This window comes from Oncorhynchus masou, chromosome 1, assembly GCF_036934945.1.
Source record: "Oncorhynchus masou masou isolate Uvic2021 chromosome 1, UVic_Omas_1.1, whole genome shotgun sequence".
Taxonomy (NCBI): Eukaryota; Metazoa; Chordata; class Actinopteri; order Salmoniformes; family Salmonidae; genus Oncorhynchus; species Oncorhynchus masou.
This window is the reverse complement of record NC_088212.1, coordinates 24,114,327-24,127,310: the sequence shown is the minus strand read 5'-3', so window position 1 is coordinate 24,127,310 and position 12,984 is coordinate 24,114,327. Positions and strand designations below refer to the sequence as shown.

Genomic DNA, 12,984 nt, shown 5'->3' with positions numbered 1-12,984 from the left:
CAGTGTCTGTGACATAACTCCACCATTTATATTAATAATATATTTAATAAATACAATACCATTTAAAAAATATGTTTTCATAAAGAATGTTTATTTTATAAATCAATATATTGGAGATTAAGTATAATATTTGTTGCAATATTTGTTCTATATTTTCTGGAGGATAAAATTGAAATTGTAACCAGCTTTGTATGGCTTGTTTAAGAAATGGAGATACTTTAAAATACGTTTAATTTTCAATTAATCGGAAATGAGAAGTGTAATCTGTATAAAGGCAAAACGGCCATTTTTGAAGGAGGTGAGGCATCAACTATAGCATTCAATACTTTTCGCATTTTTAAAAACAGCTGCTTATATCACAAGGATAATACGTTTGCAGTTCAAATGAATGATATCATTGGTGTTATTTATGCCTCTTGTATTCTGTGGATGAGTGCCCATGTCATCTCCAACATTGACTGAACAGACCATTTTGCTGGTATTTCTCTTGAGTGACACTCCCCTCTACTGGTCAGAATTGGAACACACTTGGAACCTCTTGAGAACCAAGCTTTACTACAAGACATTGCAAAATACAATATTCAACAACATAAAAAGAAAAACAGGTGTGAATGTGAATTGGTTCATTCGCATCTGCTTAAACAACAGGGGGGTGTTTTCCCCAATACATTCCTGAGTCCACATTTTCTCCCTTTTCCCAGCATTCAGCAGCACAAAATACAGATTACCAGTGCTGCTACGCTTCAAATTCACAAATCTCTCCCTGAACAGCTGTATGGGATGAGGAGATACAGAAAGACAGAGAGATAGAGAGAGAGAGAGAGAGAGAGAGAGAGAGAGAGAGATGGAAATGGAAAGTTGTCAGCCTGTAGGTGCAAGCAGTTGGTTGCAATCAATGCAATGTAATTACTCTGCTACCTTTTGCCCTGCGATGATTTAACAACAGTCCACCCTATTCCATTTGTCAGGCTTCCTTCTGGAATCAACAAATAGCAGTGTTGTTCTACTATGGCTCTGGCAAATACCCCAACATGCTTTACTACTCTCTCAGGAGGGACTTCATCCACACATGCATGCACACAAACTTTGCATAATACAGGCAGCACACTTTACCTTAATTGAAATCATAAGTTTTCTGACATTTTAGCCAACCAACACACTCAACCCAGTGACCACAATTCCTGAGGTTGCCATGACAAAAAGGTTCCCATTATCCATAATTCAACAAGAATTACCAAGCATAAATTAATCCACCTTGAAAAGCATGCATTGTCATCAGCAAATCTACATGGTGGTATCTGTTGACTAGGAAACTTGAATGATTTTGACGCAATCTGCTGCTTATCAAATTGCTGTTGGACAATTCCACGGTAACAGAATGATGTCACCAACAGCAAAAACCGTCAATCTGTTACCAAACTTGACATCTGCACTGTTCTTTAAGTAAATGTGTTTTTGTCAAATGTTCAGTGCAAAATTCTTAAAAAGTTGTCATTGTGCACAGAATTTGATGGTTTATTTAACTTCGTAATCATTGGTTTTTGATTGGTATAGATTTTAATGTGAAAATTCTTTGGCTCAGCATCAATCTGTTACTGTGGAATTGCCCTGTTGCTGATAATTCTAAGATCCGCAGCTTCAGACCTCTGCCATAGTGGGTCAGGGCCAGGCGGCAACACAGGCCATGGTGTTTTCAGTCTCAGGTCAGTGTTACATGAGTTCAGTCCTTGACCGCTCGTCTCATGACAAGCCCCTGTGAGCTAACAGACCCAGAGAGACAGATCTCACCATATAACAACATGCCTTTATACCCCCAGACAGACTGTTTTAACCATGAATCATGTGCAAGCTATTCAGAAGAAAGAAAAATAATGCTAGTTGATCACAACAATTCTCTGCGTGAGTTAATTGAGAGGAGACCCCAGCCTTAACCTTTTTATGACACTTGTCATTGTGTTTTTGGCCACTGGGCTCACCTCAGGTTGTGCAATTCTACTATCTGTAACCTATAACTGCAAAATGCAGAAGTATGAGCATATCGGACTTACAGTGCCTTCAGAAAGTAATCATACCCCTTGATTTATTCCACATTTTGATGTGTTACAGCCTGAATTCAAAATTGATTAAATATATGTTTTTTATCACCCACTTAACAACAAGTAAAAATATATTTGTAGAATTATTATTAGATTTATTGAAAATTAAAATGAAATATCTCATTTATAAGTATTCACACCCCTGAGTCAATCAATACACGTTAGAATCACCTTTGGCAGTGATTACAGTTGTGAGTCTTTCTGGGTAAGTCTCTAAGAGCTTTGCACACCTGGATTGTATAATATTTGCACATTATTCTTTAAAAAATTCTTCAAGCTCTGTCAAGTTGGTTGTTTATCATTGCTAGACATCCATTTTCAAGTCTTGCAATAGATTTTCAAGCTGATTTAAATTTTTAAATTAAATTAAATTAAATTTAAGTTACAAAACTGTAACTAGGCCACTCAGGAACATTCAATGTTGTCTTGGTAAGTAACTCCAGTGTATTTCACCTTGTGTTTTAGGTTATTGTCCTGCTGAAAGGAGAATTTGTCTCCCAGTGTCTGTTGGAAAGCAGACTAAACCAGGTTTTTCTCTAGGATTTTGCCTGTGCGTAGCTCTATTTCGCTTCTTTTTAGCCTAAAAATGTTTCCTAGTCGATGACAAGCATACACATAACATGATGCAGCCACCACCATGCTTGAAAATATGAAGAGTGGTACTCTTTTGGATTTGCCCCAAACATAACGCTTTGTATTCAGAACATAATGTTAATTTTTTTGCAGTTATCCTTTAGTGCCTTATTGTAAACAGAATGCATGTTTTGGAATATGTTTTATTCTGTACATTCTTTCTTCTTTTCACTCTGTCAGTTAGGTTAGTATTGTGGAGTAACTATGTTGTCCATTAAACTCTGTAACTGTTTTAAAGTCACCATTGGACTCATGGTGAAATCCCCCCCAAAAATAATTCCACTTTGAAATGTTGGGGTATTGTGTGTAGTCCAGTGACACAAAATCTCAATTTAATCCATTTTAAATGCAGGCTGTAACACAACAAAATGTGGAAAAAGTCAAGGTGTGAATACTTTCTGAAGACACTGTAGAATAGAGTCAACAAAGCCAAGCTATTGGATAATATGCCACTGTCAAATGTGAGGAACACACACATGCACACACGCACATGCTTAAGCTCACTAAAAGCATGTATAACATGCTAAAAGAAGCTAAGTAAAAAAGGATCAGATATCAAAGAAACTCACATTTCCCGGCGTAATATTAAGTTTATCAGAGTTGATGCCTACCTGTCTGTCTACCTCTCTGTGTTTCACAGTAATGAAGGCGGCCTGGCACATAGACTGAGTCCTACAGCAGCCTCCACTCCTCAGCAGTCCACAGGTCCACTGAGCCCACATCACCGCTTCCCTCAGAACCAGGAGATAACACTGGAGATGAAACCGGACCGGGATGAGCAGGGCTCAGAGTTCACCCTCCCCTCGCTCCCCACCCCAGTCACAGATTGGGTGACCACTTCAGGCCCACCCCAGTGGGTGTTTACTTAAACAGCTGGGTCAACACGCACAGAACAATAAAACATTAACTTCTACTCAAAAATAATAGGGATTCCAAAAAGCCTGTTAATAGCTTGTAAGAGTGAATACACTGTCCCTATGTTCAACTCCACAAACCTTAACAAACTTTGCACTTTACTTCTCTGAACAGAAAATTAAATCACTGGCATCATGTTACCCTGGATTTCCCAGGGGTATTCCCATTCAACTAACGTTGTGACTCACTCATTTGTGAGGCAAAATGTATACAAAAGCTATTAGGCCTAACAAAATATGATTATGCCAATTCTATATTTGCATCAGAAAATCAACTAATGGATTGACAAATGTAGACATGTTAGATTTCAGCTAAAACGAAAGCAAAAATGGTCAGCATAAGCAGTTAAACCAAAAGTAGTGCCACTACCAACACAAGTACGTACAGCTTCTTTATGGTGGAGTACGTATCATTCGAACTACAAGTTACAGGTGTTTTTGTGGTGAATCTCTGATAAAGGTTACAGAGCCTAGTTTTATGGGGCGTTATGTGAACTAGAAGCTGAACAAGCTGAACAAAAAAGTCCACTAAGTCACATCGATATAGCTCTTAGAGGAACTTCCCCCTGACAGACGGAGAGGCGGCTCCTAAAGAAACCCTCCATTCAAACACAGTGAAATAACTCCTGCGAACCAAGCAGCTGCTAGCCCATTCTGAGGCACTCCGAGCATAGGTCTTTGCATTTAAAAATAATTTTACAATACCAAAAGCAATCACTCTTAGGCAGTTGAACAATACCTTGAGGAAACAGCCTATCTAATATCAGGGGAAACATGGTCTTTCTGACATGGTTTGGGGTGTCGGCATGTTTCACAGCCGAAACAGTTCGGAAGAGTTTGTGCATATATTATGACGACTTTTGTGATGTTTGTTTGTTTTGGACTTTGGTACGTTTTCCCCCGGGTTGTTCAGGCACACAACAATTATTGAGGCAAGCCGAGGTCGTTAGCTGAAGTCTACGCCCCTTCGTCGATGATTGGTCAACAGTAGAGATCCTTCAGGAAAGTCTTTGTTGTCATTCAACAAGAAATTACTCATTTTCGTGCCCATGTTTTCATTTAGAAATGCTACACCAAACATTTTTAAGACTGCCAGAGGGAACACAACATTTTTCTTTAAAGTGCCCCCAGTGCAATGATTCTGTTTTCCAATTTGTTCAACAGGTAACTGTAAATACATCCTAGACCAGCAGCTACCACAGGGACCTACTACAACAAAAACAAGTTCCTCTATCATTAAGTGTATGAGGGTGTGAGTAAGAAGAGTACAGTTAGAGCAAAACAGCTGTCACAATGAAACACACAGAGATGCACCTGTCACAGTCAGAAGGAACTAGAGACCAGATCACATAGTCTATTTCCAAACTCAGTGAATAACAACAACACCAAACCATCAGCAAGTATTACCATATTCATAGCTATGTAATAAGCAATAAAAACACATCTACATTCAACAGTGGGCATGATCAAACATGTGTGAGAAAAAAAGCAGAAGTGAATGACATCACAGGGGAATGGTTGCCTAACTATACTGTGAATGTGTGCCAGACACACTGAACAGCTGAACCCCCACTCCGGTGGTAGCATACTGTAGCATACAAACAAGTCCTCTCTCTCTCAATCACAACCCTCTCTCTCACCCATAAACACACACACACACACACACACACACACACACACACACACACACACACACACACACACACACACACACACACACACACACACACACACACACACACACACGCACACACACACACACACACACAATAGCCAAAGAGACTGCGACTGCCTCAAATTAAAACAGATGAGCTCTTTCTTACCAGATCATCCAGTATGTTTACAGGGAAATCAAACATACACATCTTGACTGGCTGAGCCAGGGCTTTGTGAAAGCTGGAGAGGGACTTGGTCTCCATGCTGCTAATTTCACTCCCAGAGACAGAACACAGAGGGTAGAGGCTCCTGCAGCAACAGATCGCTACTCTCCCTTTCGCTTTAACTCTCACTCTGCATCAATGACATACACACACAAACAAACGGGAACTTCGGGCTGCTGCTGACAGAAACACCACCACTGCAGACTGGAAGGAACCCCTCCTCTCCCTCATCTGCTTCTTCTAGCCTCTCTCTCTCTCTCTCTCTCTCGCTTTCCCTCCCCCCTCACTCTCTTTTCAGCTCCACAGAGTGTTTCTCACAAGGGACTGTCTGTGTTCTCAGCAGCTGCCCAAGCCACTTTCTTCTATTTCATCCTGCTGTAGGTAGAACCCCTCAGCATTCAGCAGCACATTCAAACATTAGTGGCTGATTTTCCTTCCTCAGTAGCATTGTAATGTTGTTCGCTCACCTTTTCACACGGACCACAGCCTACAGAAGTATGCAGACAGCAGAGAAAAAAAGTAATGTGAAATGCAGCAGGTATGCTCATTTCCCTCTCCTCTCTGACTGTGCTGCAGTGTAGTCAATGTTAACACTGGAAGCAAGGCTGCGTTGTGTAAAGAGAGGTGCTGAAAAAACAACACATCCAGGTAAAACAAGAGAAAATAGCTCTGGGGCAAATCCATGTCGCTATGTCGGCTGCTGTCAAGGCAAAATTAGAAGTGTTTGTTTGGCTGAAAGTGATACATTAGAGGTGCAATGTGTCCACACTCAGTCCACACATCTTTCTGCATGAAGTACTGCTCCTGTTAATGCCCCAGCTACCCTCTCTAGTAGCTCACTAGGACCCCAAACAGAGAGCTGAACTCAAATGAATCAGACATGATACTGCATTTAGGTCACACAGCTTTTAGCTCAAATGGCTAAAGACTAAAGTTGCTTTTTACAAGATTAGACAAATAACTTGTTTCTCCCATGAAAAAAACATGTATAGACTTGGTACATTTTGATTTAAAACACCCTGTTTCATAATTTACAAGAGTGATTCACAGTAGCTGTTGTGAAATGTAAGTTTCAAAAGCATCTACATGTAGTACTATCGTACAATGCTCATTCAGAGAAGTGAGAAGAGACCAATTTGTAATCTAAACCAAATCAAACCCTAATTTGTAGATTGGGTGCAATTTAACATTGGCTATAGGTAGACAGATAGGTGGGCAGTGAAACAAGTATGTGTCCTCTATGTTCAATAGAATGAGGGTTGAGACACTGCAAACTGTTTTCAGATGCAGTGGCTGTCCCACACTGCCTGCATAATGTAGAATAGTAGTTGTCAGGGAAACTGTAAGGCAAATATGTCCCCTCATAGGGCTAAATCGTGTGGCCAATGCGATGGCTGCATGCATGCGAGTCTTGCCTCACTGCCACTGCCAGGACAGGAAGCTAGTTGTGGCATAGGCTACACGTCCACTTCCTGTAGACAAAGGCAGGACAGGGTGGTGCACAGCACACTCAGAACCCCCACCATGCAGACAACACGGTGAGTCTTGTTCTGCTTAAAAGTATAAAAGTCAATGCCACCGGACATCATCTATTCGTTATTAATAACATTGTCTTTGCTCTCCAATGTCAGCATGTTGTAAACACAAAATGTCTTTGGTGATATCCAAATAGTTTTATGGAACTTCCATGTCGGCTACTAGTTAGCCAGACTAGATACAAGGGATAGTTACTAACAGGACCCAAACTGTATTTGGCCAACCTTCTTGATAGCCACTCTAGCACTGGTGGGATACAATGGGATTTGCAAAATGTCTTGCAAAACAAACCGCTTTCCAAATGTCACTCTTTTGTTGGATCTTTTGCCCATTCATCAGCAAAGATAAAAACAGCATATGCTCGCCATACCTGTGCATCCCTACTTCCTGGTCACCTGTGTGCCAATATACATCTGACCAATGACCCAACATATAGTGTTGTCTAGTGTACAAATTACGTGGAATATACAAAGATAAAAACTATGGACAACATAACACACAACAACCACATAAAGTGCATTCGGAAAGTATTCAGATCTCTTCACCTTTTCCAAATGTTGTTATGTTACAGCCTTGTTCTAAAATGGATTACATTGTTTTTCCCCCTCATTCATCAATCTACACACAATACCCCATAATGACAAAGCAATTTTTAAAAATTAAAAAATTAAAATGGAAATATCAGATTTCCATAAGTATTCATATTCTCCCATTCTTCTCTGAAGATCCTCTCAAGCTCTGTCAGGTTGGATGGGGAGCGTAACTGCAAAGCTATTTTCAGGTCTCTCCAGAGATGTTTGATCGGGTTCAAGTTCGGTCTCTGGCTGGGCCACTCAAGGACATTCAAAGACTTGTCCCGAAGCCACTCCAGCGCTGTCTTGGCTGTGTGCTTAGGGTCATTGTCCTGTTGGAAGGTGAACCTTTGCCCCAGTCTGAGGTCCTGAGTGCTCTGGAGCAGGTTTTCATCAAGAATCTCTCTGTATTTTGCTCCGTTCATTTTTCCCTGACTAGTCTCCCAGTCCCTGCCACTGAAAAACATCCTCACTGCATGATGCTGCCACCACCATGCCTCACCGGAGGGATGGTGCCAGGTTCCCTCCAGATGTGATGCTTAGCATTCAGGCCAAAGAGTTCAATCTTGGTTTCATCAGACCAGAGAATCCTGAGATGGTTGTCCTTCTGGAAGGTTCTCCCATCTCCACAGAGGAAATCTGGAGCACTATCAGAGTGAACATCGGGTTCTTGGTCACCTCCCTGACCAAGACCCTTCTCCCCCGATTGCTCAGTTTGGCCTGGCGGCCAGCTCTAGGAAGGGTCTTCGTGGTTCCAAACCTCTTCCATTTAAGAATGATGGAGGCCACTGTGTCCTTGGGGACCTTCAATGCTGCAGAATGTCTGTCAACTGTGGGACCTTATATAGACAGGTGTGTGCCATGCCAAATCATGTCTAATCAATAGAATTTACCACAGGTGAACTCCAATGAAGTTGTAGAAACATCTCCAGGATGATCAATGGAAACAGGATACACCTGAGCTCAATTTCGAGTCTCATAACAAACCTTAGATATTGTGGTTAGGTCAGGGTGTGACTAGGGTGGGTACTCTAGGTTTTTGTATGTCTAGGGTTTTTGTATGTCTAGGGGTTTTGCATGTCTATGTTGGCCTGATATGGATCCCAATCAGAGACAGCTGTTTATCGTTGTCTCTGATTGGGGATCATATTTAGGCAGGCCTTTTTCCCACTTTCTGGTTTGGGATCTTGACTATGTGTAGTTGCCTGTCAGCACTCTATTGTATAGCTTCACGTTTCATTTATTTTATTAGTTTGTTCAGTGTTCATTCTTTTAATAAAGAGAATGTACGCATACCACGCTGCACCTTGGTCTCCTTCATACGACGAACGTGACAGATGTTCCCACCAAAATGGACCAAGCAGCGTATTCAGGAGGAATGGACCTGGGAGGAGATCCTGGATGAAGCAGGACCTTGGACGCAGGCCGGGGAGTATCGCCGACCTAAGGAGGAGATAGAGGCAGCAAAAGCGGAACTGTGACGATAATAGGAGATAGCTCAATGGAACAAGCACGAGAGGCAACCCCAAGAACATTTTTTGGGGGGGCACATGAAGCAGTTGAGAGCGCTGCAGAGCAGGCGTGCTGAGGTGCGTGTCATCAGCCCGGTGTCACCTGTACCGGTCCCTAGCATTAGGTCTCCAGTGCGCATTCATAGCCCAGTGCGTCCTGTGCTAGCTTCCCGCACTTGCCGGGCTGGAGTGAGCATCCAGTCAGGAAGGGTGGTGCTTCCTCTCCGCACTCGCCCTGAGGTGCGTGTCATCAGCCCGGTGCCACCTCTACCGGTCCCACACATCAGATCTCCAGTGCGCTTCCACAGTCCAGTATGGCCTGTGCCTTCTCCCCGCACTCGCCCTGAGGTGCGTGTCATCAGCCCAGTGCCACCTGTACCGGTCTCACGCATCAGGTCTCCAGTGTGCATCCACAGTCCAGTACGTCCTGTGCCTCTTCCCCACACTCGCCCTGAGGTGCGTGTCATCAGCCCGGTGCCACCTGTACCGGTCCCATGCATCAGACCTCCAGTGCGCCTCCACAGTCCAGAGCTTCCGGCGACAATTCCCAGTCCAGAGCCTTCGGCGACAGTTCCCAGTCCGGAGCCTCCGGTGACGGTCCCCAGTCCGGAGCCTCCGGCGACGGTCCCCATTCTGGGGTCTCCGGCGACGGTCCCCAGTTCGGGGTCTCCGGCGACGGTCTCCAGTCCAGAGCCTCCGGCGACAGTCCCCAGTCCGGGGCCTCCGGCGACAGTCCCCAGTCCGGAGCCTCCAGCGAGAGTCCCCAGTCCGGGGTCTCCAGCGACGGTTCCCAGTCCGGGGTCTCCAGCGACAGTCCCTAGTCTGGGGTCTCCAGCGACGGTCCCCAGTCCGGGGTCTCCAGCGACGGTTCCCAGTCCGGGGTCTCCAGCGACAGTCCCCAGTCCAGAGTCTTCAGCAACGGTTCCCAGTTCTGAGCCTCCGGCTGTGATCCATGGTCCGGTTCCTCCGACAACGATCCATGGTCCGGTTCCACAGAAGCGGAGGGATCAGTGTAGGGAGCGGGGACTGCGTCCAGAACCAACCTTTTGGTTAGGTCAGGGTGTGACTAGGGTGGGTACTCTAGGTTTTTGTATGTCTAGGGTTTTTGTATGTCTAGGGGTTTTGTATATCTATGTTGGCCTGATATGGTTCCCAATCAGAGACAGCTGGTTATCATTGTCTTGGGGTGGCAGGGTAGCCTAGTGGTTAGAGTGTTGGACTAGTAACCGAAAGGTTGCAAGTTCAAATCCCCGAGCTGACAAGGTACAAATCTGTCGTTCTGCCCCTGAACAGGCAGTTAACGCACTGTTTCTAGGCTGTCATTGAAAATAAGAATTTGTTCTTAACTGACTTGCCTAGTTAAATTTGGGATCATATTTAGGCAGGCCTTTTTCCCACTTTCTGGTTTGGGATCTTGAAATGTGTAGTTACCTGTAGTTGCCTGCCTTCATACGACAAACGTGACAAAGGGTCTTATGTAAATAATGTATGTCTGTTTTTTTGTTTTTTTTATACATTTGCTAAAATTTAAAGAAACTGTTTTTGCTTTGTCATTATGGGGCATTGTGTTTGATGAAAAAATAGATATATTTAATCAATTTTAGAATAAGGCTGTAATGTAACAAAAAGTCAAGGGGTCTGAAGGCACTGCAAGTAGGCTGAAATGGCTCCTACAGTAGTAATGGCATAGCCTTTATACTATTGGAACAATGATAGCTTGCAAAGTAAGTTTACACACAAAGGCATTGTATCATAATTTAACTCACATTACAACTCGTTCTGATGATTAAAGGGCAGGGCCAGAAAGATATAGAAGGATTATAAGGAGCCTCTTCTGCATTGTGCACAGAAAACTAAGGCGTGTGATTTAAAAAAAATCACAGATTCCTGTCACATTCCATAAAGAAGAAGGAGCCATATGTATGCAGTGAGGCCAGCCTATTAGAGAGGTCTGCTTTTTTCTATTCAGAATCAGAAATGAGCTCATATGCCACATCAAAACTGCTTAAAGTCATACAACGATGAAGAGAAAATGCATGAAGAAGATCAATCGTCTACAGTTTTGAAGTCAGGGAAGGAGAAAGACCGAGATCGAAAATTAACAGAGCCATCATTTCATGCCTTTTTAGGCATGTTTCTTAATATTCAACCCCCCACCCCCCACCAGACACAGACAGACACACACAAGCACACAGACACGTGCACATAAAAAACAACTTTGTGAGGCAGTTCATGATAGGTTTATGTCCAAAGGAAGACCTGTGTTCCAGGAGTGATGCAGAGAGCAACATCCTGCAAAACCTCTCCCTGCCTGAAAACTCATGGTCAACAGGTGATGTTACCATGGTAACCCCAGATATTTCCTCTCACATATGTATAATATATCAAAATCCAGAGAGAGCAAACAAGTCCATTTCAAAAGCTGTTGGAGAGTTTGTTGTTTTTGGGGGAGGCTTTCTTTGCATTCTTTATAGCCCAAGAGCTGAGTTTAACAATGGGAGGTCACCCTCCCTCAGACGCTGAAGGCCAGAGGGCCTGATCCAAAAAGGACATTTCCTAGAGAACTTCACTTCCTTGCCAAGAATATCATTGTGTTTGTTGTTAATTCTTATCAATGCACAGCCTATTATAAAAACAACAAACAGAGATTTAAATATTCAGCATCGTGCCCTTTATCTTTTAATCAGAAAAGTGTTCTTGTGTGTATGTCATTAAATGTGAAGGCAGTCTACACAGGGGCCTTTGTTGGAAACACACAGACAGATAAACACACATGATGAAGACATTGGAAATGCAAAGAGACTCCAGAAAGTGTTGTATGTGGATGCATGTTTGTGTATGCACATGTGCATGGGTTTGCCTGTCTATCTATGTGTGTGTGTGTGTGTGTGTGTGTGTGTGTGTGTGTGTGTGTGTGTGTGTGTGTGTGTGTGTGTGTGTGTGTGTGTGTGTGTGTGTGTGTGAGAGAGAGAGAGAGAGAGAGAGAGAGAAAGCATGAGTGTGTGTGAGTGAGAGAGATACACACACAGAGAGAGAGAGAGATTATGTGTATCACATTCTGACCATATCTAAGGAAACTGACTAACAGATGCTGTTGCAATGATGGATGTGAGATAGATGTTTATTCATGCACCAACGATGAGGAGATGATATTTCGCCTTCAGCATAGTAGACCACAGGGAGAATTATCTACACATCCAATAAATGCATAAACATACTTTGGGTCATGGGCATGCTGACAAATTACTATTCGCATGCATTCAGATTAGGGGTTTATTCAGTGAGGTTTCAGATGAAAATAATCCACCATGATCAAAATCATAATATGATGTATTATTTATTATCTGTGTCGACGCAACACTACAACACGGTGACAGCTAGTGCACCTCACATAATGAACGTTACCCCAGGTGACTGTAGTATACCTGTTTTTCCAGCATTATCATCCTCTCAATTTCATGACCTTCTTCAAATGTCTTCTCGTGCACGTTCAGAATAGATTCTCATTTCTTCTGTACCGGCATCCAGCATTTTGATTATCCACAGTTCGTGTACCAAATCAGCGATTGGTATCCTTGTGGAAATGTCCTCAGTGAGTTCAGCACCACCTTGAGTTGATATATAGTACGATACTGTAATAGTTTATTCAGATATTAGTCTAAACTTCACAATCCATTGCAATCGCTCAGCATTTAATTTCTAGGTCATCCTCTATCTTCATTCTCAAACCTCCCCCTGCAACCACGGGGGGCGTGCAATGCGCATTGGTCTGATTTTAACAATTTCATGATGCCATTTCTTTCTTTGGAATTGTTAATTTAATCCAGCCCCAATAGTAATAC

At 42.9% G+C, this 12,984-nt stretch overlaps 1 protein-coding gene across 3 annotated transcripts in view; it reads right to left on the bottom strand.

Moving 5' to 3' along the window:
* Window positions 1-12,885, bottom strand: part of LOC135539756 (ral guanine nucleotide dissociation stimulator-like) — a 30,003-nt gene extending 17,118 nt beyond the window's left edge. The window contains exon 1 of one of the 3 annotated variants that reach the window (XM_064965881.1): window positions 12,568-12,885. In XM_064965881.1, coding sequence (XP_064821953.1) covers window positions 12,568-12,588 — 21 coding nt within the window. In that variant the 5' untranslated portion in view covers window positions 12,589-12,885. Of the gene's footprint in view, window positions 1-3,340; window positions 3,482-5,466; window positions 5,738-12,567 lie in introns of those variants that run through there. The other 2 variants (XM_064965872.1, XM_064965863.1) reach the window with 2 other exon arrangements.
* Between the last annotated feature and the right edge of the window lie 99 nt (window positions 12,886-12,984).